This window comes from Nestor notabilis, unplaced genomic scaffold, assembly GCF_000696875.1.
Source record: "Nestor notabilis isolate BGI_N333 unplaced genomic scaffold, ASM69687v1 scaffold780, whole genome shotgun sequence".
NCBI classification, from domain to species: Eukaryota; Metazoa; Chordata; class Aves; order Psittaciformes; family Psittacidae; genus Nestor; species Nestor notabilis.
The window spans coordinates 17827-42815 of record NW_009911416.1 but is presented as its reverse complement, the minus strand read 5'-3'; the positions used below and the strand labels follow the sequence as shown (position 1 = coordinate 42815).

Genomic DNA, 24989 nt, shown 5'->3' with positions numbered 1-24989 from the left:
TTTTAACATGTGATGGCTTTTTATCTACCTCACTGTAAAAAAAAAAAAAAAAAAAAGACTGATGCTTCAGGCTGAAAGGACACAGCTTTATTTTCCAGAGTTTAGATATCTATAAATAGGGAGAGAAATAAATGTGTTATATGTGGACACACATATACACATATCTACGTATATTATATATAAATTTATTCATTTCCCAAAGTACAGATAAAGTTATAGCCAACCTGACACTAAATGTTGACTATTAAACTGTAAGGAAAAGTATAGAGTTTTGAAACCTGGCATCACACAAGTCTGCTATTCAACAGTTTAGGACAGCAAGCAACAAAACCCACATCATCCCATTGATCTACCTTCCTTGAAAGATACCCTCCCTACTCCTGGTCAGCATTAGCAGTACTACTCACTGTTACCAAATTGGACAGCATGCCCAGAGGCATCTTATGCAGAACTCTGAACTGTTCTCCATCATTTGTAACTACATTAATACAGCAGAGCTTGTTACAGTCTCTTATTTGCATTTTAAAGAACCTACTGAGTACTTTATCAAAAAGCAGTTCTAGGTGTTCAAAATGCTCCTGCTGCTTTTGTTTCACATTACGAACAAGATTACTGACTTGAAAAGGAATTCAGTATTTGGGTGTAACTTGTAGGGAACTTGATGGGATTGAAACACCAACCCTACAATTTGCTAACAAAAATAGCCCACCAACCAAACCATGCTGCAGCTCTCCCACTGGGAAAGAAATATTCTCAGCAGACCAGCACATTGCGATTCAATTTTGCCTGTTGGCTCAGCTCATTTGAAAACAAAAGGAGAAGCTGAAGTTCAGTGGCAGAAAGAGCTGACAACCTTCACAAACTTCCACAGAAGGATGCACCACATCATATTACCAAAGGATAAAAAAGGATATGGTTATATCATCTGAGCTTGAACTCCAGTAGTAACATGAAGATCTCTTCTGCAGAGTCCACACAAGGTTTACTTATATCAGATCTCTACCTACAGCCTCAAAATAACTCCTTGTAAATTTAAACAACAAGCTTTGCTTTGGTCCTGAGCACAGGGATAAATAACATGTGCTCAGCAAGACTCAGAACTTGCAGTGGTTTCATCCCAGATCTTAAAAATAGGTATTCCTGCCCACTCTGTTTCAGGTGTTGATGTGACGGCTTACTTAGGTCTTAGCTTGGGTTTGTTCTTACAATTCACTTCTGCTGTGAAATTGCTTCTGAAACCAGATTAACTTTCAGGTGATGCAAAGAACTTGATGCAATACTGCAAAAGGTCACAGATTTTTCCAGTGAAGCTGGAGAAAGCAGTCATTTAGCCAGGCCAGAGGGTTTGTGCTAAACTTGTGTCCAGCCGTCACAGGCAGCCTGTGACCAGCAATGGCTGTGTCCTTCCTATGGGAGCCAGCACCCCCTCATGGTACCTCCAAGCTCCCTCATTACCTGGAATATCAGGATCTGCAGCTCTCATTGCAGTTATTCATCAGAAGACTTTGAACATACAGAGCCAGGAGACAACAACAGTCTTGAGACTAAGCTCACCATTGCCATAGGGGATTTACAGAAATACTGATTTCGTAAGAAGCTGCAGGGTTCAGGAAATCCACTGGGTTTCAGGAAAAGTATAACATGCTAGGATGGAATCTTTAAGGCATTGCATGGGGTTTCGCATGTTCAAACATGACAAACATTCACACTTCTTTATTATTTGCAGTAAATTCTACCAGCTCCACCAGCAGAACTGGGACTAAATCTCCATAGCACCTTTATAGACTTGGTTTTCCCTATCCTAAATAGAAGTGCATCCCCAAATTTAGGGACAGCAAAGGAAATCTTTAATTTACAGGTGAGCCTAACCAGGGCAGGTGATGATCTAGATCCATTTATAACCTGTGCTGAAAGATACCATTAGATTTTTGTGGCAGTAGTCACATAAAGCGCAAGTGGGGGAAAGGCAGGCCTAACACATTCAGTAAGTGGTGTCATTCCAGTCTGAGGTCAGTCTGGAGGCTGATAATAAAGGAGGAAGAAAACCCTGATTGCACAAGAGCTGCTGAGGTTTAAAATGGTTTAACTTTGTGAAGCACACATGGCAAGGGTTTTTTCCTTATCTCTATTATTCTTGGATAGAAAAGCCTGTAACTAAACTTGACACCTCCAAGGGTTTTTGTGTGCCTTGCCCTATCCTCTCAATGAGCATCTACCCAGCTTCAGAGGTTATTCTTCCTACTGAGCAGTCTCCATCAGCCCATCAGAAAGTAAACACCAAGATAGATAGTGCTGCCCCAAGGATTAGTCTTTTCTGTTATCCCATCACTTGAACTCCACCAGAGCAGACAGAAAGCCTCCTCCTGATTGCAGCTGGATATGTGTTGGGCCCCACAGCCTAATTTTGAACGTGCAAAATCAATGAGGGCTGCAGGCGGTGTTGGAAAACAAGCTACTAACAAGTTTCAGCACATGACAATGTGTTCCAGCTTTCTGCCTGTTCCTATTTCTGTATTTCTCTCTCATCCCTACATTATTTAGAAATTGCTCCCATAGTCACCATATTTTTCCTCCTTTTGTTCTCTAAACGGCACATTACTTTTTCATAAGATGTAATTTCTCCTGCCACTGAGACCCATACTTTTCCTGACTTTCTTAATGTTTCTTTCTAATATCTGAGGCTTCCTTTTATTTGCCATGAGTCTAATCTTCTTCCTGCCTTTACAATTAGTTTTGCTGTACATCAAATATTGTTCACAGAGATTCCTTCTCTGAAATGCAAAAAAAACTATAACAAACTAAGGAGATGTTATCCTTCAGTTAGAATCTCTGATTTTGGACAAGACATTGTTGATGTTGCTTTATGTAAAGTGATTGTCAACGTTTTGTGATGTTACTATTTGTATGTAACTGTTAAAGAAAGAAATTAGAGATAAGAAAGGCAAGTGCAGAAGGGTTAATCTATCTCATTTTATTGTATTTCTACCTTCAGAGCCCCTTACTAAGGTTCCTAGCAGTCTGTATGAAGCTGCAGGTTTGGAACAGACTCCCTTTCTCAGCTGTATCAAAGAAGAGTAGAAGTAACACCATTTTCTGCCACAGATTTATTTCTATAACTCTGTTGTTTGGATGACTTGGATTCATACCTTTGCTCTTTCAGCAAAAAGGAGAAATTGGGCCACAGCTGCTGCAAGGCTGAATTTCTTCCTCACCTGAAGGCAACACATAAGACATCTCTTTTTCCAATGTACAAGAGAAGAGAAACACATTGACAAATCACCTCCAAGAATTATAACAGAGCTAACATCATTCCATGGGAGAGAAGCTACCTGGGTGCAGGATCACACAAATACCAAAGTGCTTCCTGAAGGCACTGGCAGTGTGTATCTAAGTGAAGGTGATGGTCAGCTTTCTCATCCCACCTAACACCACCAGCAAGACGCTGCAAGCCAGACACAGTGTGTATCTGAGAGAGGAGAGATCTGTCATTACAGCTACACCCCAAACAGCCAGAAGCTAAGTCAGTAGTAAAGGAGCAATAATTATGCGTACTAAGGAGCCTATTTAAGGAACATGGAACAGAATCACGAAGAAATCCATCTGCAGTGGGATATTTTTGTTAAACAGACCATTTATTCGAGGCAAGCAAGCTGTGCTGAAGCCTAGAAATGGGATTTGAATGGGAAAGAACCTGCCCAGCCATCTACTTTGTGCACACTTAAACCAGAGGATAGCACAGCGCAGGCTCACATTTACAGTGGGAGCACATGGAGGATTCTCCTCAGCTTTCTGAACTCCTTAGCTAATGTTAATCAAGCTGATATGAACAGGCACTGTACCAAGACATGCAATCCAAGTCTTCCTCACACTCCTTATGTGTGTTCTCACCTTGTGCCAGTTGCTCCCCTGGGACAGCAAAAGACCATGTGGCTGCATGAGGAACTAAATGGGAGTAAAAACTAGTCTGGGAAAGAAAACAAGAATATTCATTGGCTCCCTGCTGTAGTTCATGGTGGGGCCACACAAATGCTTGAGCTGGCAGATGGGAGAAGCAATTTAGGAAGAATAAGACTTTCTTTTTTAACAGTGGGGCTGGCTTTAACTGGGCATAAAACAGAACTGTTGCTAAGCTCAGAATAAACCTATTAATTTCAAAGCCCAAGCAAAATAGGAAGTTATTTAGAATCACAGAACCATTTAGCTTGGAGAAGACCTTTAAGATCATCAAATCCAACCACTAACCTGGCACTGCCATGTCCACCACTAAACCATGTCTATAAGCATTACATCGACGCATCTTTTCAATACCTCCAGGGACGGTGACTGCACCACTTCCCTGCGCAGCCTGTTCCAGCTCTTTCAGGGAAGAAATTGTTCCTAATCTCCAATCATCTAAACCTCCCCTGGTGCAGCTTGAGGCTGTTACCTCTTGTCCTGTCACTTGTTACCTGGGTAAAGAGACAGACCCCATCTCACTGCAATCTCTTTTCAGACAGTTGTAGAGAGCGATAAGGTCCCCCCTGAGCCTTCTCTTCTCCAGACTAAACAACCCCAGGTCCCTCAGCCCCTCCTCACCACACTTGTGCTCCAGGCTCTGCACCAGCTCCGTTGCCCTTCTCTGGACACAGAGAATTTAAATTATATGGAGGTTACACAGTGGCAGGACAGAACTGTACCCATGGTCTGGGAAAAGAGTCGCATCCACATGCTCTGTAGAGCAACTGGGGACCAACCAGCAGCCACTGTGCATTCCCTTAGCTCAAGGGTTTCTGCCTGCCTGAATCAGTGTTAAATCCTATTACAGGCCTCTCATACCTTTGCAGGAAACCAGTTAGCCAGAAAATGTGGTGATGAAACGCTGTGCGATCCTGTCATCTGTGACACGAGAGATTGCTAGATGTTGGAGATGTTACAGAGAAAGCCACCAGTGCAGCTGTGGGAGAAGAGCATCAAGAAACAAGAGGAGATATCAGAGGCGATATTGGCTGGGTCACCGCCTAGCAGCAGCTTTTAAAACAGCAGCAGTTGTCTGACGAGTTTTGAATAGACTTCCCAAACTATCTGGAAGTGACTAGATTTTCAAGTGAGGATCAGAATGTCGTAGCTGCACTTAGTCTGAACATACACTTAAGCAGCCAGATGTGAAACATCCTACTAAAAACGCTGCCATTGGCAGATGTGATGTATTCATGAGCTGCAAGTTATTACTCCAACCCACTGCAGGAGATTGGAAATAGATGATCTTAAGGTTCTTCCCAACCCTAGCTATGCTATGATGATTCTATGATGATGAACACTTCAACTTTCTCTGCATTCAACATGGAGGTTGACACCAAACCACAGATTTTTCCAACTCAATGCACATGTGGCACGTACCAAGTTCTGCCACATGACAAGAATATATGTCCACATTTGTAAGAGGTCTCTACAAGCCATTGCAACAATGAAAAAAACCTCTTACAATAAGAGCAAGCAAGACTTGGAACTACAGCTAAGCTGAACTCCCGAAGACACCAAGTCATACTTCAACTATGAGAGTAAAACCAGTCTACAGATCCCAAGTCCACACGTTCCACTCAACAAACTAAAAGAATTAAAACTACTACCACAACTGTCTTCCTTAAAATACTTCAGGATTCTCACTCCTGCCAGCTTCTTGACTTCCAGCTCCTTTCTTATTGCATGATGTCTAGTGCAAAGGCATCTGGAAATTAATGCTTTCACAGTGAAACCTCAGAGCTCAAGAGGAAGTATAAAATGGAGGTCAACAGTTAGGCAAATACTGTTAGGTGCTGATGTGTTCCAATGTTTGAGTATTCACGTGAGATTTGACTATAAGGCTAAGTCTTTTAGGAACTACCAGTCAAGACATGGCAGTTCAGATGCCTACACTTTGTTATGGTCTCTGTGCATGAGGTATTTTTAACACTGAAGTCAAAGAAGAAACAGCTTGCAGTTCTTCTATGAACACACCGTGATCCTGAGCAAAGTTGACTTCAAAAAGCTTTTAGACTACTATTTCGAATGCCATTCAATGTGTTGCTGGAAGTCCTTTTGCATCAGATACAGAACAGTAGTAGCATAAGACTTATATTTTATACACTGCATATACAACACAAAGTCCACAAAGACACGTACAAATAGAAAAATAAATGTTATGAGTCATGTGAACATGTGACTGCTTTTGATATTTTATCACAGGCCTCTCTATCCCATTGGTACCAGTCATTGAAGCACTTTGGCTTCAGGTCCCTGTGTTACAAAGCATTTGAGATTTTAATGCTGACATACTCCTTTAGTCTTCCGTACACTTAGAATCATAGAACAATTTGGGTTGGAAAGGACCTTAAGATCATCCAGTTCCAACCCCCTGCCACGGGCAGGGATACCTTCCACTAGAGCAGGTTGCTCCAAGCCGCTGTGTCCAACCTGGCCTTGAACACTGCCAGGGATGGGGCAGCCACAGCTTCTTTGAGCACCCTGTTCCATTTGCAGAGGAACTGCTTATGGCAAGGAGCTCACCAAGCTCACAGACAGCTGAAAGCTGATTGTAGAAAAGGACTGCATTATACATGCACTGGACATAGACCAATGCCAAGCATAATGCTTCTGTAGTACTTCCTTAGAAAACATCTGCTTGTGTTTCTCCTATTACTAGCTGTAGAAAAAACCCCACACAAATCTTAGCAGAGCCTGTACCTTTAAAGCCAAATTTATTTTCAAGTTGTGAAATCTGATTTTTCCAGTAGAGCGGATGCTCGGTAATTGCACAAACACGCCAAGCACTCTGAGGGTCCCAAGTCACAGGCTTCTGCTGTGTGGAGCCAGTAAAGAGTGAGAATGTTTTGGGGGAATGTTTTTCCTCAGCTTTGCAAACTGTATCTTGTCACCTGCCTTGCTTATGGATAACATAATAAACTCAAATATGACAGCATCCAAAGCACTACAATCAGTGGTGTTAAGAAACAATTACCTCTAAGCAGATATGGGTGGGTTTAGGTTGCCATTGCAACATCTCCTCCACTAAGGCTTACATGCCAGTGTTAAACACAGTGCTACCAGTTTCAAATCAGGTTGAAAACTCTGTACATGCACTAACACAAAACCCAGCTTTAAACCAAATTTGAGTTGAAATAAAGCCAAAAAATAGCTGTGACAAGCATAAAGACACTATTTACCTACAAGGAGCAGATGTTAGTATATTTTTAAATCTACCAACATAGCTGCCTGTTGTTCTCTCTACAACATATAAGCATAAATCTTATTTAGGAAGCACATAGCATCTCTGGAATTTTTAGCAGAATATATCTCTGCTGCTTTCCTGTGAAAGCACCACCCGTTTCTTGCCTGCTAACTATAGTTCAGACTGTAATGGAGATGTTTGGCAAAAATATCTCCCACTGCCACAATGTCCTAGTGAGCAGACAAGTTATTTTCCGATTCTGCTATGCTTGCTTCCACAACATCAAATGAGAGTTAAAATGTTATTAATGCACTTAATGACATGGGCTTAGCAATAAATTCAGTCAAATATAGCGAGATGGAATGATTTAGTCTAGGACAGACATCCAGTGAGACCCGAGATGAGTGATTCTGCACAGCTGCTGGCTTGAAATGAAGCATTTACAACACTTCATGACTCCACATCTCAGCACTATGAGGACTGGAAGACTCATCACTGCTCAGTACAACCAAAATACTTCCTACCATTTCCTCTTCTCTATTCATGTGTCTCCCAGGAGCTCTCCAAGGATTATGTCTATTAAAGCCCTAGTTTGGCTGTGACAACGTGTGCTTTTGTCTTAAGATGTGCATGAACTGAACAGCAGCTTGGCTTGTGCCCTTGTCACGTCCTCCACCCACCTGGTGGTTTGTATGTTCCTGGTTTATGCAGAGCTGTCATTAAAACCACAAAGTTAACTACAACTGCTATTAAAGGTTTTACCTTCTAAATATGTATAAGGCATAGCCCTTACAATTAACTCCTTTCCTGTTCTTACTGTGTTAACACAAAGAGGTGCATGCACAAGAAATCACTTGGTCCTGTGACCAGCCCTGTCTCACCACCCAAAACAATTCCACCTCACATATTCAGATAACAAAAAGGTTACCTGACCTCTAATTAATACTTCTGCTGATTATGCTCCATCATAATAGACAGAGCATATCTTTCATCCTCTCATCCTCTATTTCGGTAGCCAGCTTCAGTGACAAGAATTTCTTGTTTGTTTAAACCTGACCTAAACACCATGCCTACTAAAAACATCTTGTACGCAAAACAATGAATTAAATAAAGTAAATAATAAAGTTAATAATAAAATAATTATATTAATTAACTATGACAATTAAACAAATTAAGTATGACAAAAGCGATTCTGCCAAAGAGCAGTTTCCTTGCTTTAAATCTAGGAAGAAAAGACCTAGAGTAGATATGTAATTGCCTTCCAAGTAGAAAAGACTGACATACAGAGGAACAGAATAAACTATTTTTGATATCCAGTGAAAACAGAACAAAACTGGGTTCTACTTGCATCAAGAGGGATTGAGGCTAGACACTGAGAAGATGATGACCCCCATACAGGCCAGAATGAAGGATCTAGAGATGTTAGACCATGTCACCAGAGTCTGGATCAGACAAATGTCACCCAGGAATAGCTACAGCAGACCTGGCTTCTATAACTGCTCTTGCTGTGGAAATCAGCCCATTGCACCCCTGTTTGCTGCCTTAGTTGATAACTCCTCTTTCTGCCCTGCATCCACTTCTCAAATCCGCTTGCATGCCCTGTGCCCCATGTACCTAGATACTCAATTCCCCTTGTCACTGTTAATGTCCTTACATCTCTGCCTAAGTGATCTCTATATGTGCACATTACTCAGTTGCTGTTTGTTCAACCAATTCCCTCCTCTCTTCTCCATTCTTTACTAATGTTCCTTGATGTCTGTCTGATTCCCTTCGTCCTTACACTGAAACCAATCCATTTAGCAGCCTTGTATTGGGTTTTCATTGCAAGGATTTGGTAACAGAGGGGATACAGGAATGGCTTCTGTGGGAAGCTGCGAGAAGCCCAATGTCTGACAGAGCCAATTCCAGCCAGCTCTAGGATGGACCCAGTGCTGGCCAACGCCGAGCTCATCGGTGACCATGGTAGTGCCTCTGGGATAACAGATATAAGAAGGGGAAAAAAAACCTGCTGCACGACTGCAGCCAGGGAGATGAGTGAGATTACGTGATCCCATGGGAAGTGCAAGCTGGAGCAGGCTGCTGGCAGGACCTGTGGCCCCATGCAGAGAGGAGGCTGCACTGGAGCAGGTTTGCTGCAGGACTTGTGAACCTGTGGGGTACCCACACTGGAGCAGTCTGTTCCTGAAGGGCTGCTGGCCACACTCCTTGTCATGCACTCCAGGACACTCTTGTCCCTCCTGGTCGCAAGGGCACACTGCCGGCTCATGTTCAACTTGTCATCTACCAATACTCCCAGGTCCTTCTCAGCTGAACTGTTCTCTAGTAGGTCAGCCCCCAGCCTGTACTTGTACATAGGCTTCTTCCTCCTCAGGTGCAGGACCCTGTGTTTATGCCTACTTGTTCTAGTCACTCTTTAAGAAGCATACATAGAATCATAGAACAGTTTGGGTTGGAAGGGACCATCAAAGCTCATCTAGTCCAATGAGCAGGGACATCATCAACTAGATCAGGTTGCCCAGAACCACGTAAGCTCAGAACATTATGTTAATACTTATTTTCTTGCAAATGGAGTTTGCAGAGAGCAATAAAAGTGATTCACAACACCAGCTACAAGGCCTGCTTTTTTCCAGGCAACTTATTGTCACCTCACAGTAACACAACTTGACAACCTATAGATCTGGTCATTGTGACACTGACATGTGTTGCAACATCACACAGGGAACAGCCATTGTCTTCCAAGTTCAGACCTAGGAACCAGAGTCATGTCTTATGATGTTCACCCAAAGAAGTCAGAGTAACCACAGCACATACTGCAAAAGGCAGCAATACCAGGTAGCTTTTATGTAGTCACTAAGAAGGAGAGAGTAGTTGTTGTTAACTTTAAAGTGCTGGGAGATACCAGCCATAATGCCATTACAGTCCTCTTCACTGAGGGACTGGGAAATTCAGAGTTCATTTCTTCAGGGTGGATTTCACACATTGTTCTCCATTACAAGTCATTCAAAACATCACCAAAGTTTATATGGATGATAACCAGAGCACTAGGGAACACCAGGTGTCAGTAGAGTTGAGATGATAGAAAAGCACAAGTATCCCTTTGCTTCTTAAAGGATCATTCTCAGAAGCATCCAGAACATTATTTTCACAGTACAATGCCAGAACACAAGGGGGGGAAAAACAGTTACTATACAAAGCAAACCAAAATATGGGTAGAAATAAGATTTCACCTTTCATATTCAGGAGTCCCAAATATTATAAAGTAATTGAACTGCATCAGAACAAAAAGGAAAGTCACACTTTGCTCTCTAATTCACTTCTAGAAGCTGACCTATAGTTAACATACAGTATGGACTATAGTTAACCTATAGTTAATACTGACTTGGGCAGAAGAACCCAGAAGTGATCATTTCATCACACTCCGGGTAGCAAAATGATTCCTTACAGAGTAGAAAGACACTAAAATAAAGATTTATCAGCATAGAATTATAAGCATGAATCACAGAATCATAGAATAGTTAGGGTTGGAAAAGACCTTAAAATCATCTAGTTCCAACCCCACTGCCATGGACAGGGACACCTCAGAGTAGACTGTGTCACCAAAGGCTCTGTCCAGCCCGGCCTTGAACACTGCCAGGGATGGGGCATTTACCACTTCTTTAGGCAACCTGTGCCAGCGCCTCACCACCCTCACAGTAAAGAACTTCTTCCTTATATCCAACCTGAACTTCCCGTGTTTAACTTTAAACCCATGAAAGAAAACAATCACAGTTTTTCATACCTATATGCTAACAGAGACTGTTGTAATTCTAACTGTGTAGAAGAACTGGGAGCTCAACTTACTTTCACAGAGGCGTCTTCTCAGCTTCCCTCGGATTTTATCGATGGCGTTGTAATCAGAGACATGAAACACGTGAGCAGACTTGGGTTCTGAAGCAATCTCATCGAGTTCCTCTTTTAAGGCTTCGCCAACACCCACAACAAAGATCCTAATCCCAGCCTGATGTGCTGCATTGGCAGGATCCAAGACGTGATCCTGGCTCCTTCCATCAGTCAAAAGAATAGCCACTTTTTTAACTGTTCGATCACTAAGTCTCCCACCAGCTTCTTTGGAAAAGCTGTAGGTGTTGATGTACCTGAGAGCATCTCCAGTGTTGGTATTACCCCCATAATACTTAATGTTTCGTGCAGCCTCTTTGATTTCCTCGCAGGTTCTGTACTTCCCCAGGTCAAACTCTGTGGTGGGACGATCACTGTATCGCACCACACCAACAAGGGTTTTGTCTGGGCCAATCTCAAAAGTTTCCACCAAGTTAGACACCCACTGCCGAACTTTCTCAAAATTCTCTTTTCCAACGCTGGAGGAGGCATCCAAGATGAAGACAAGGTCATAGTGAACATTCTTGCAACCTGTAGGAGCAGCAGAAAGCATCATTAAGGGAAGATGAAAGACGAGCACCAGGCATACCAAATATCCCCTAAGCATGGCTCCCTAGTGAGCAATTTAGAGGAGGTAGCAAACGTTCTCCCTGTCTTGCAGAGGAAATGCAGATTCTCGGCCTTTCTTCCTTGTGATTCACCTCATCTGTTTCAGGACATTTACAGATGAGCACACACTTCACTTTGAAATGCAAACCCTTTCCCCTCCTGCACTACGAACTGTCTCTGCTCAGCCTTTCACCTACACCATCTGCATGCATATGAAGCTGCTTTTCTCAAACTTCATTTCAGTGCCTTTGCTCAGGCCATGCTCTGATGGCAGATCAAGAGACCTGCCCTGACCTTGCCTATGTCAATCAAGACCTTAAGTAGCAAAGCTCTTATGCTCCCTCTCCCATTAACATGATGATTTATTTATGCTTAGGTAGAAGCAGTTCTTTTGCTCGGCATGATATGTTGGTGAAGCGAGTTTATAACAAGATTATTTTGATTTTGAAGCTCTCTGCCATTGACTGTTGACTAAAGGATGACTCACTGAATACTGGGATGGCTTCCTTGACAACAAAGGACAGTTGCTTTGTAAGGGAAAAGTTCACTTCTCCCCACAACCACTGTTTTGCCTCCAGCCATGATATTTGTAATCTGAGGCCTATGTGATCTAAAAGGCAAATCTATTCTAACTGCAGCTTGCTTGCCCTATGAAGTCAGACTGGTCATATACTTGTCAGCTTCTTGCCAAGAAAGTAGATCTCCCAGGAGATTTACTACTTTCTAGCTGCTTCTGAATACATGCAAGCCAGGAGGCAGTAGATTGATAAATGTCTCACATGCCAAAGATCTATCAATATAGTGCCCCAACTGGAGAAAATACATATATATGTATTTGTTTCTTTAATTACTATTATAGACCATAGTGCCTAACAAATTATGAGTTTCAAGCTTGAAAAAAGCTGCTCTACAAAGTCAATTTCTCTGTGGTCACAAGCACCAACCATTGTTTCTCCAGTAGTACCTGTTTCAGGTTGTCTCACAAAGGTCAACCACTTATTTGAAAAGCACTTTGATAATTTGATCAATTATGTGGAGACCAAAGCACATGTAACATGATAGAAGACAGAGAGCTAATCCATACCAGTGTCTGTGCCACTCTATTTCCCTCCTACTGCTTTACCAGGACCTTAGCTGGTAGTCAACATCTACCCGTACCCACTGAGAGTAGATCTGTTCTGTTCATTCCTATTTCATTGCAGAACCCTGATTCTCCCAACTTTTCCCACCACAACCATGTTAATAACCTCCTCTGGGCTCTGACCTGGACTGACCAACCTATTTCCAATGGTTAGAGCATTTGTGAGAGTATATAACTTCAGCATATACCCACCAAGAATAGTTTAGCTCTTCATACATTATAAAGTAACATTCCCATTGTACAGTTTGCATCTTTTCACTCACATCAGACTAGTTCCAGACAGATCCCAACAATTAAATGTCCATCAGTGACTGAGACCCATTAACAACGAGGTGCATCTTCCTCTCCAGTTTCATCAGAAATCAAGCCAGAACTGCTCCATGATATGAACCAAAGCATGGTAAGTGGAGATGCTTGGAAGAGTCACTGTGAAAGCTTGAAATCATTTCCTGATGGCCCTGAGAGTTAATCCCTTCTCCAGGGGTTTATCTCCCATGGCTCCCTGGCCTTGGGTGAGCTCCTCAGAAAGCTTTGCTGGAAGTATTCAGGAAAGACCTGTCTCCACCTGGAAGATGCTTTTAAATACAGAAGCATGGACTAACTTCCTGGCTCCACCTCATACCTGCCCCACATCTGTGGGTTTGCCTGGAGCAGGACTGACCCTGTATGCTGTCCTTGGACCTGATCTGGAGCCTGACTCATGTTCCTGGCTTGATCTGGGACCTGCTTCATCACTATGAGCTTGTCAGGGAATTTGGTTTGTCAGCTGAGCCTGGCTGCCATCCCCCAGCCTTCCCTGTTCTCTGGCTGGAAGTGGTGGGACAGGCTGTAGCTGATGAGACCCTCACCAAATCTGACCTGAGGGTTCATGAATCAGCACTGGTGGTTTTGATTATGCTGAGGCCCTGAAGAGGACAGGAATCCCAGAACAAGCCCCTGCACTAGAAAAAAGTGTGGGTAGCTCAGCTGCATGAAGGTGATTTGCCTTCAGGTAAGAGTAAAAGCATTATAGGTCAGCATCATAACACTATAGGTCAGTGCTTATGGTATGCATGATGGCCGTAAGAGTGTTGCAGGCGATGACAAAAAATGAGCATCATCTGTTCCTGTGTTAACTTCTATATCAGAGTCCACCCTAATGGTCCTTCAGTGTGTACAGGACCAACCTAAGATATGGGATTGGGATCGTATTTTGGGGAAGAGAACTGTAAGGGTAAAAGTGAGAAAACTCGTGGGTTGAGAGAAGAATAGATTAATAATTGAAATATTATTATTATTTGCAATAATAATAATAAAGAAGAAAAAAGAAAAATAAAGAAAAGAATAGAGATAAAGAAGAAAGGAAGAAAGGAGAAAGAAAGAAGAAATGTGTAATTCTCTTTGATTTTGGCAGAATATAAAACAGGATCTAAATAGAATATAGAACAATAAATGCTAAGCAAGAAACCTGCACTTGCCCCTCCCCCAATACATTATTATATTAACCTATTCTGTCTGCAAAACTATTAAGATTCTTGCAGAGAGAAGATTAAGACTAACTAAAGAACATAACGGTTTGAGTATAAAACCCACAAGGTACAGACCTTCCTGTTGCTTATTTTAACAACTCTCAGCAGGTGAGATAACTGCAATTTAAAAAGGAACCAAACAGGCAGAATGAATCCTGTCTGAGTTCAGGGATGATGAGCTTTAAAACAAGGAAGGGGTAAAGGTCTAAAAACGATGCATATTTCAGGCAGTATTATAGGGAAGAAACAGATGAACATTCAGGATCATTTTCTTAGAGTCAGTGATTCTTTGCTTACAGACCTGACAGCAGTGAGATGAAATGCTGCAGAAAAGCTTTTAGTAAATATTAATCTGCATTTTCAGCACAGTAATGTCCACTGCTGGACAGAATCGATTGTTTTCCAAGAATGCTATAGTATTTTTTACTGGCAGGAAGAGCTCCTCTTAAGGGAACATGGGAGATAATTCATAGAAAGTGAACTCTCATTTTTGTAATTACAGGAATACTCTCTGGAAGCATAATTCCAGGAGCTGTGTTCATCCGCTCAGACACTGAGTCAACTGTTTTGCAATATTGTTATTAAAAATATTTCACAAACAAGCCGTAAGCCAAAAAATATTTAAAGTAATCACAGAATGAACATGTAAATGGTACCACCATGATTTCCTATGGCTGATCCACAGGTAGGAAAAAAATGAGTTTTCATTTTGGTTTATTACTAAGTACTTACTCCTGTTAAACCTCATCCAAAAAGCCTTATATAGATCATAAAGTAGCTCTTCCTTAGAGTAAGAAAAGGTCTAAAAAAGCCTTTTCTTTCTTATAAATTACCCAAATGTATAAAAGAGCATCTTTCCTAGAAAAAGGGACTGAAAACTTCGACTTCAAAGTACATTTGGGCTTTTTACACCAGTAAATTGTGTGGGTCTACAACCATTTCTTGTTCCTGAGATGCAGCCTCATTCACAGCCAGATAACTTTTCTTACTACTCATGAAAAAACCAATGTGTCCTTGTCAAGATTGCTGATAGGAACAGTCCTTTAGATGCATCATCCTCTAATGTGAATCATTCAGTGGCATTTTGGGGAAAGTGCTCACCAGCACAGGCCAAAAGCCATGCCAGGGACCATGCTAGCAACTAGACAGTATCATAGAATCACAGAATGGTTTGGGTTGGAAAAGACCTTAAAGATTATCTCATTCCAACCCCCTGCTACAGGCAGGGACGCCTTCCACTAGAGCAGGTTGCTCCAAGCCGCTGTGCCCAACCTGGCCTTGAACACTGCCAGGAATGGGGCAGCCACAACTTCTTTGGGTAACCTGAGCCAGCCCCTCAGCACCCTCACAAGGAAGCATTTCTTCCTAATATCTAATCTAAATTTATCCTCTTTTAGCTTAAGCCATCACCCCTTATCCTATCAGTATGTTTGAACATATGAACCAAGGGAGGTTATGAAGAGTGTCCTGGCCCTGTTTAGCTCACTAGGAAAGTCTCAACCAGATAAATGATTCACCAGGTCTAATGTGACACCCACTGAAGGCAATTGAAGAAGTGATCTCCATACTAGTGTGGGGTAGATGAAGCGTATCCAGAGTAAACTGTGTGCTGCTCCCTTTGCTGTGGGTAGCTTAGCTAACCTTTCTAAGCCTTTCTTACCTTGATCCCCGACCTATCTCCATTTGTAAGGTTTATTTTATGTCTTTTCAGCAGTAAATGTCTTGTTTGGGGTTTTTTTTATTGTTTTCCTCCTAGCAATAGTAGCTTCTCAACCATGTAAAAGGCCCAGCAGCTACTTAGCATGAGCAGTAAGCCAAACAGCACATACCTGCTCTTTGTGCCACAATTCGCTCCCCGTTGAACACGAATGTGAGAAGAACCATGAGATGGGGCACACAGCATCTTCCCATCATGTACATCTCCATAACTCCTTTCTCGTATCAGCTTGTCTTTTCTCTGTGGTGAGAAGCTTGTTAGAAATCCAATCCGTAGCCTAGAAAGGGAAATAAAGAGCAAATGTTATCTCGTAGAAACACAAACAGCAGTCATGGTGCAAGTCATGGAGCAACGTGCTGGAGAGTTGTCTCTTCTGCCTGTCATTTTACTTAACTAAACACAAACTGCTTAGACAAAGAGGCGGGAGTTCACCTACTTTCCAAAAGCTATTCTCTTTCACTGTCTCTATTCAGTGTGCAGCAGCCTGAAAGGAAACAGGAGGGAGATTACCAGATTATTATACTTTAATTGAGCCCACTGCCAACTACACAATCAACGCGCTGGAGTGGAAACTATTTTTGACCTGGCCCTCCCACATATTCATCATTAGGAGATACACAACACAGAGCAGAGATACAAACCACTGCAAATCACACACAGTCAGTTGCTACTTCACCCGTTGCTGTTTTCAGCCCCAGAGCCTCAGAAATGACTATTGCTAAAAATACACAGCTCTTTTCATATGCGTATTTTTTGCCATCAGTCCTTCTTTATAGGAGTAAACTCAGCAGCTTCAAAACACATCTTTCACCTATTTAGCTTAAAGAAGTGCAAAAGCTCAGGTGGATGATCCTCAGTTTAAGGTCATTGGTTTGACTTTACCTTGACTGAAGCCAGTGGTGGTGTAACAAGGCAGGCAAAGTGGCTGTGCTGTTAAAAGTTTAACTGTGTTTCTAACACTAGATCAATTGTTTTATTAATAACTTCTTTATTATTTACTTATTGCTGTTGGTTTACTACTTTTTATTAGATCATAGAATCATAGAATAGTTAAGGTTGGAAAGGACCTTAAGATGATCTAGTTCCAACCCCTATCATATAATCATTGCAGTTCTATCTACTGTATATGCACACACAGAAGAAAGCAGTTTCCCCTCCGTAGCTGTTACTGCCCAAGGAATCATTTTGGAAACCCTCCTCCCAGTTCCTGAATCTTCTTTTTCCTCTCAAACCCACAGATTTCTTCATCCATTTTTAAGGGAATTTCTGTTTCCTCTGTCTTTTAACATGCACATCAGCTTCTTGTTGTTGGCAGCTGGGTAGAAGAGGCACGAAGGGAAACTGTACATTGTAGATCATTGCTGATTACACATTCTAGGATATTTCTGTTCAAAGCAATAGGGTTCTGTGGGAATCACAGACAAAAAGAACGGTGGTGTCAGCATTTGTTCAAAACCAGTCTCGATCAGTCAAATGTTGGGCCTATTTCTACCATGTATCTCAGAAATAAAGTGTGTGTCATGCTGGTTTAGGAAATAAAAAGGGGGAAATCTTATGTAGTTGTCAAGATGAGCTGCAGATCCTTATTCCCAGGACAAAATACAGGCTCCTATTTTTCAAAAGTCCATATCGTATGCAGACAAAAAGAAAAGGAATATATCTAATAAACCCTTCTCCCTTCAGATGAGATTTGGAATGATCTGCCAGCAGTGGAACATAAATGCAAGAAGGAATATTATAAAGAAGAAAAATCCTGCTCATTCAGGTATCGTCCCCAACTCCAAAGGTGCTGCAGTTTACACCTCAGCCAGACGGTGTCCCTACGAGACAGTGAGGTGCTGAGATTTGAGCGAGATGGAAAAGGTTGCAGGGTAAAAAGGGCATGAAAATATCACCGTGCCCTGCAGTAGTTAGCATTTCCTTTTAAACAAGTACATTACTGAAACACCGACCAGGCAGTCGCCTGCAGCGGCATCAGGACGAGCATTGCTTAAAATAACTATGGGAGCTTCAGCCCGAGGTTTTTCTTCCAGTGTGTCTTTCAGGAAGCTTTGTTTTGGGGGTGTGGGAGCAGGTTAGTGGCGGCAGTGAGAGGTGGGAAACCAGATCTGCCATGCGGCACTCCAGAGCTGGGAGCTCGAAACAGCCTTTCTCTGTGTCTGGGCTTGCATCGCTGTGAAGCTTTATAAATACAGTATTAAAAGAGTCTTTGCCAGCTGCTAACCCACATGAAGCCAGGATAAAAGAGGCAAGCAGCAGCCGGCGTCAGTCAGAAGGACGGCGCATGGACAGACGGATGCTGGATCAACAGGCAGAGGGTGCAGTGTGACAGGGAGCTCAATGGATGTGGATTACTTGGTACATGTGTCTTCTGCAGAAGGACTACCCAGATGGCCAGCTCTGAAAGCTGCATCTCTAAGGTGTTGTTCCTCTCCACTCCATGCCAAAACACTTCAAGAGCTCAATTCTGCACTATGAATACTGAAAGGTGTCTCAGAACAGTCATTTAGGCTAAAAATTGTGGGGAAAAAAACCCAAATCAAATCACAACATCTGCTTAAAATCTATATTTATAACCTGTGGTGGCTTTCATACACATTTGTGATTCAGTATTATTCTTGCATTCAGTCCAAAATACATTATTTTGTCTGTTTTTATAGCATGAAGAGTTGAACCAAGTCTCTTAACTTGCAGCTGCTTTATGTACGGATTTATCAGTGAGAGAAAATTGCCCCATTCACATCAACAGGTCTTGTACCGTGGCAAGGAAATCTTCAGGAGTGTCAGAAGAATGGTTGGAGATAAAGCATTTTTGTCATGGGTTTTCCACACTGGTTTCTTTCCCACCTCAGTCTGTCACTGTGAGACTGAGCCCAGTTTGAGATTACAGCAGCTGATCAACATTTCCCCTTCTATAAGAAAGGATCGAAAAGGAGCCAGAAGTGGGACAGTTTAGGCTTCAGAGCGATCCAAGAATAAGAACTTCTGTTTGGTTGACCCTATTTCCAAATGGCCAATGTGGATTTTTTTTATTACCATTATTTTTAGTTCAGCCACTCATGTGGGAATAATTTTCTTCAAAGTGGCGTAAGTGAATGTACATCCTTCAAAAATACCTCCTTTTCCCCTTTTATCTCACAAACATCACTTTGGGTTTCCCTTGTGGCACATTTAGATGTGTTAAGTGATACTGCAAAAAGAACTGACAAATCCTATCATGTCTGAGTTTATTACCAAACTGTGGACTCTGTGTCTGAGGCCCCGTTTTAATAGCTTAATGGAAAAAAAAAAATAGAAGTGAATAATTCTGGCTACATGTAAACGTGATGTGGGAATGGCATCCAGGCTGAGAAACGTGCTGGTAAATGTTGAAGTGAGCTCTCTACACTTAAAATACAGGCACAGCTGAGCAAACAATATGCAGAAGATAGACACAAGTTCTATATAATCTTCAGCTTCAGTATGGCTTTTTCAGGGTGGCTGGTATAGAGTTTTAGATCAGTGAGCATCCATGGTAAGGCCTCTCTGCTTTTAATCAGTAAGGAAATGCTTTGGGAAATGACTGCTTATAAAAAGCAGCCTTAAAAAGAAAAAGAGTTGAAGGAAAACTGGATCTTCTCATCTCAAAAGTACTTTAATATTTTGATCACTATTGGGCTTCCCTTGCGCTTTTAAGAGATGCTGATTTGTCTTCTCAGCTTTTATCCCTTAAGGCTGAGAACAGAGCTAAGGCTCGGCCTTCCAAAGTATCATATATATATCCAGAAAGGAACCACATAGCTTGGATGCACTTATCATGGGGTTTCCTCCTGACTAAACCAAAACCAAAGCATATCCTGACATCAGTTTCTTTAGAAAACCAAACCTCTGTCTGTTGCAAATAAGATGATGGTGTTTTCCATCCTGCTCTGTCTTTCTCCTACCAGATCCTGAAGGGACATACAGTGACTTTGTTATAACCTTGCTTCTCAGATAATGCTGTCACATCACTGTTATTCAGGAGACAAGGAGGAAAAACTTGTATGAAAGAATAGAATCAAAACTGAAATGACATCTTGAAATATAAAGGAAAAAGAAGGGGCAGATACAAAGAATGTGGCAGAGAAGAAAACTTCATGGCATTTATAGGACAAGGCATTTAAGCACAAGCACTGGATGGTCCCTGTTTCATCCTCTCTAGAGATTGCTCTTCTGTCCTGGTTTGAGAAATGTCACCAACAGCAAAAAACACGTGAGCCAGAGGTGGAAAAATACAGAACGTTTTCTGTGATGTCTCATCCTTCAGAGGAGGGATTCAGCCACGAATATTAATAAAACCAAAAAACCAAAACCGGAGTCAAGGGTAAGATGGACATTTCTGGAGCGTGGTTTAATGAAACTGCTTCAACCTCATGCGAACAAAAGTTCAAAGTCCCTACAGGGGCAGTACAAAGTGATTCAAGGCTGAATGCAAAAAGCATGTCCAGTTATGGACTTTAGTTTGCTCTTTAACGTATCTGAGCTTTTACTTACATGTTGTTAAATTATATCACTGAATTGTTCATCTTACTGTTAAATTCAAGAGGGACTGATGCTATTATTGTGCTTAATTTCCTCCATTCATCTGCTGCCACTGAACATCACTGTATGCCATATAAACGCTGAAACTATGGTGTCATTCATAATGTGATATTGAATGTCTTTGGTACTCTCCTCTCAAGAAGAGCTCATCTTGGGGGTGGGGAGGACAGACAGTGTCCGATTATACAGCTTTTCACACACATAAAAAGAAGAAAATCAAAACCCTGGACACTAATACATCTGACGTGTTAGTAGAGTAGCTTGGTCATGCCTCTTCCAACTATTGAAATAAGCAATTTAATTATCTAAATTAATGCTGATATGAGCAGGAAGCCAATCATACAAAAGTGAGACAGGACTTTCTTCCCCCCATCAGCCCATGAGGTTGTATATATCTTTGTTCAATACTTTTTAAAGAAATCATCCAATGGCATTTCTGGAAGGCATGAATCTTCCCAGGCCTGATCCAAAGGCAGCTGTAGTTAATGAAAAGAGGGCCATTGATTTTAATGGGCCTTATTTCAAAACCTATGTGAATGATGGAGCAGAAAATTCTCTGCTAACACCAGAGTTGTTCCTGAGGTACTTCGTTCAACTAGAACTGATCCAAAGTGTGCTGAAATCAAGGAGGAGACCATCAGCAGCTCCACAGTATGTTGGCTGGGGACATTCATGCACCCTATTTAGAAAGCAGCTCACTCTGCTCTAAAGTGCTGGTGAGGCTGCAGCAGCTGAGAATTTCTTCTTTTTTGCAATATCACATCTCAACTTCTACCCCAATCCATAAAAGAATGATCAGAGCAGAGAGATGTTTAGCATGAACGCCAGCCAAGGTGATCTGTCAGCTTTATAGGAGATGAAATAGAGTGGTGGGAAAGCTCAGCAGACCATTCAAACCTATCAATTTGTTTGCCTTAGCTAAACTCTTATTACTACCCTGCAGTATCTGGTGCTGGAACTACCAGGGCCCAGGAATGAATCCTATTGCTGCAATTGGAAATAAGTTTGATTGTGCAAGAAATAAAGTCCATACTGAACAATTGGGAGGGGAAATATAATAAATAGTTGTTTTTTAAGTGACAAGTCCCTGTCCAGGAGACAGAACAAGACAAGAATTGAATGAGGAAAAAAATATCACACAGACGAGCAGAACAATAAAGCAGAATAAATCATCCAAGGGGGATTGGATTAACACAGTACAGGCATTTCCTAATTTCTCTGTGCTCCACTTTGCAGCCTTAGAAATGTTCTTGTAACCTCTGTGATGCTCTAGATGCACACACAAGGAAACCTGAGAGAAGGTCAGAATTAGAACTCAGCTACTCCTGACTCTTTAACCTATGCACCCCTCAAATTAACCCCTTTGCAAATACATCTAGATGCTTTAAAACAAACTCTGACTGGTTGCCTGCCAAATCACTGCAGTTCTAAAATACTCCAAGTGCTAGACAAGGACTTTGCAATGTATTTTTGCCTGCTGCAGGCTGAAACCTTGATGCAATACTTCCAAGTATAACTTTTCAGTAATTTGTCCAGAGGCAGTAACTCCAGATTTAAATTGTACTCTTACATTTCAAGCTTAGAAATCTTTCTAATGATTGGCTAAGAAAATCCCAAAACTAACCTGCAATAAGAAGTCTCTATGATAGAATCTCCCAGATCTTGTGGTTAAGGTGCTACCAAATCCACACCACCATTCCCAAATTAAGTTTTCTACTTCTATATGTAGGCTGCACTCACATGTTGGGACCAGTTGTGTACTGTGTCTACATGTCAGCTCCTTGATAGGACAAGACACGGATCTCTGTTTTGCAGTGCTCCAGCTGCTGTGCCCAGGAGAACAGGTGCCACAAAGTGATCACAGATTCATGGAACGCAGGACACTCATCAATCCAACCGCCTGCCATGGGCAGGGACACCTTCCACTAGAGCAGGTTGCTCCAAGCCCCTGTGTCCAACCTGGCCTTGAACACTGCCAGGGATGGGGCAGCCACAGCTTCTCTGGGCACCCTGTGCCAGCGCCTCAGCACCCTCACAGGGAAGAGCTTCTGCCTAAAATCTAACCTAAATTTCCCCTCTGTCAGCTTCTCCAAACCTTTTAGACCTAACCAATGACTCAAGCAAGTCTTAAGGGCCTGCAATAGCATGCAGCTGTCTCTCAGTCTCCCAATAGAATTTACCAGGAGGTAGAAACAAGCTACACCAAACGATGTCTGAGAAACACCCAGCCATTCTTTGGCATCATCAACCAGTCTGTAAGGAAAACCCATATTGCACCATATGAACACGTGTTTATTGACCAGCCGAATGGTAACCCTGTCTCACTTCAGCTAATAAAACCCTTGAATTTCAAAAGAATTTCTACATCTCAAATGCTTGTTCTGTAAAGAACACTATTCCACAAGCATCTTAGTTATCAGGGAAAAGACTTGTAGAAAATGTCACAGAGTGTATGTGGGGCCCAAGGAATTAGGAGGGCTGACAAGGGGACACTGCCCATCTGATTTGGGAAAACAATGTCTGGAAAACAGGGTTTGCCAAGAACCAGCAGCTGTAGTGATCATACTGACAGCTTCTTTCCCCAGGTTTATTTACTAGCTGGCAAAACCAAGAAAAATATCTTGAACTTGAGACTCATGCTTCAGTTTGATACTTTTAGATGCATTTTTCTTTATAGTAAAGTAGCCTTCCAGTGCTGCATTTTGTTTAAATTGCCTTTTTCCCTTGATTTTTACTTACTTTCCTTTGGAAAACACTAGTCTGAACCTTTTCAGCATGGACCAGGGAATCGGGAACAGAACAGGTGACTCAGTGTCAGTTAATTTGTCATCATTTATTTGGGAACTATCCTCTCTTACCCCTGAAATATCCCCAAATATGTACTTTGAGTCATGTTTGCAAGCCATTTACACAGCATGTTAGTACACATTATGCCCCTGCAGCAGCTCATCCGTTAAGGCATAAATATATTTGACTCCTGCAGGTGTTAATACAATGAATTAGATACATAATAAATCATGAATGGTGATGGACTTCCTTGGAGGGAACACACACTCCAAGCTACGTAACTCAATAACAGCTACACAGCTCACCCATCCCAATAATGACTCCATCACACCCAGGCTAAGAAAGAAAACTTTGTCCATACTCTCTTTCCCACTTCTTTTAAAATTCACAAAAGTCTGAAATATCTCACTGTTGTCACTGTAGCAGGGTTTGCAACATACACATGTCCTAGAATGGAAAAGTCCACCACTTGCATGTAATGCAAGGAACACTCTATTTAGGGTAATGGATAACATCATTCACTGGTCTTCATGAAAAGAGAAGCCCAATTCAAACACTTAAATTCACAGCCACTGCTGGCTGCAGGATGTCCAGATTAATGAGGAGAGATGTAAGCAAGAAAAGGATCAAAATGATGTCCACAGAGGAAACAAACAGTTCAAACTATAGAAATACTTCACTGTGGAATGAAAAATCCTGAGATTTGCCCCCAGATCTTCATGTTCAGACTGTCTTTACTGCTCTGTGTGCAAAGCATATTGATTTATTACAGTCACTAAAGCCCTATCCTTTGGCCTAAGCCCTATAACCTGTGGGGAAAGTCCCACAAATCCCATTTCCTCCCAACAGAGGCAGAGCTTTTCCAGCCCATATCAACTATTAAGAAGAAGCCTTTAACACTGAGTCCCTTGAGGCTATTCAATATGAGAGTGCTCTACTCTTACAGTGTCCATTTCCTGCTTTTTATATCATTATGGAAGTTCTTCTAGCTCTTGGAATGAAACCTAATATTTTCCTTTTTAGTACAGTAGAGGATTATGTCAGTAAAAAGACCCATATGTCATGGCTTTATATAGTCAGCCAGCAGAGCTGGAGCGAGGAATTGGAGTGGGGTAACAGCCTAAATACGTTTGGAAAACAGGCAACATACTTTCTAACAAAGAGGAACCTGGTAAATGCATTTCCCAGAGCTCTTACTGATGCCAATGCAAGGAAGAATTGCTTCGGATTCTTTGCCTTATGCATTATGAAAATGGCCTGGATAAGAATTACTAGAATCCTTGCAACTCCAGAAATGAGCTCATACCGATTTTCTGTCACTCTGAGGGTTATTAACAGGGCTACACTCATCACTTCCCTAACACTTCTGAACCATCCAGATGACAGAGAATTTCCCTAATACAGGAACATTAACACCTTCTGCTTGCACTATGGGGGTGAATTACTTCTCCACATGTTCCAAGTTGATGGCCATCTAATGTCAGGAAAGTTTGTTCAAGTACAATGACGTTTCATTAAGAGCTTCAGTATCCCAAAGGATTTCCATGGTCTTGGCCTCTGTAATGAAACCCAGAACTCTACTGTGGACACCAACACACAAGCAAAAGT

The 24989-nt window shown here is 41.9% G+C and overlaps 1 protein-coding gene across 1 annotated transcript in view; it reads right to left on the bottom strand.

The window, feature by feature from the left end:
- COL22A1 (collagen, type XXII, alpha 1) overlaps positions 1-16237 on the bottom strand; it is a 194292-nt gene extending 178055 nt beyond the window's left edge. The window contains exons 1-2 of the mRNA XM_010014574.1: positions 16147-16237; positions 11024-11590 (exon numbers count right to left, since the gene is read on the bottom strand). Coding sequence (XP_010012876.1) covers positions 11024-11590; positions 16147-16237 — 658 coding nt within the window. The remainder of the gene's footprint in view (positions 1-11023; positions 11591-16146) is intronic.
- Positions 16238-24989: the final 8752 nt, after the last annotated feature.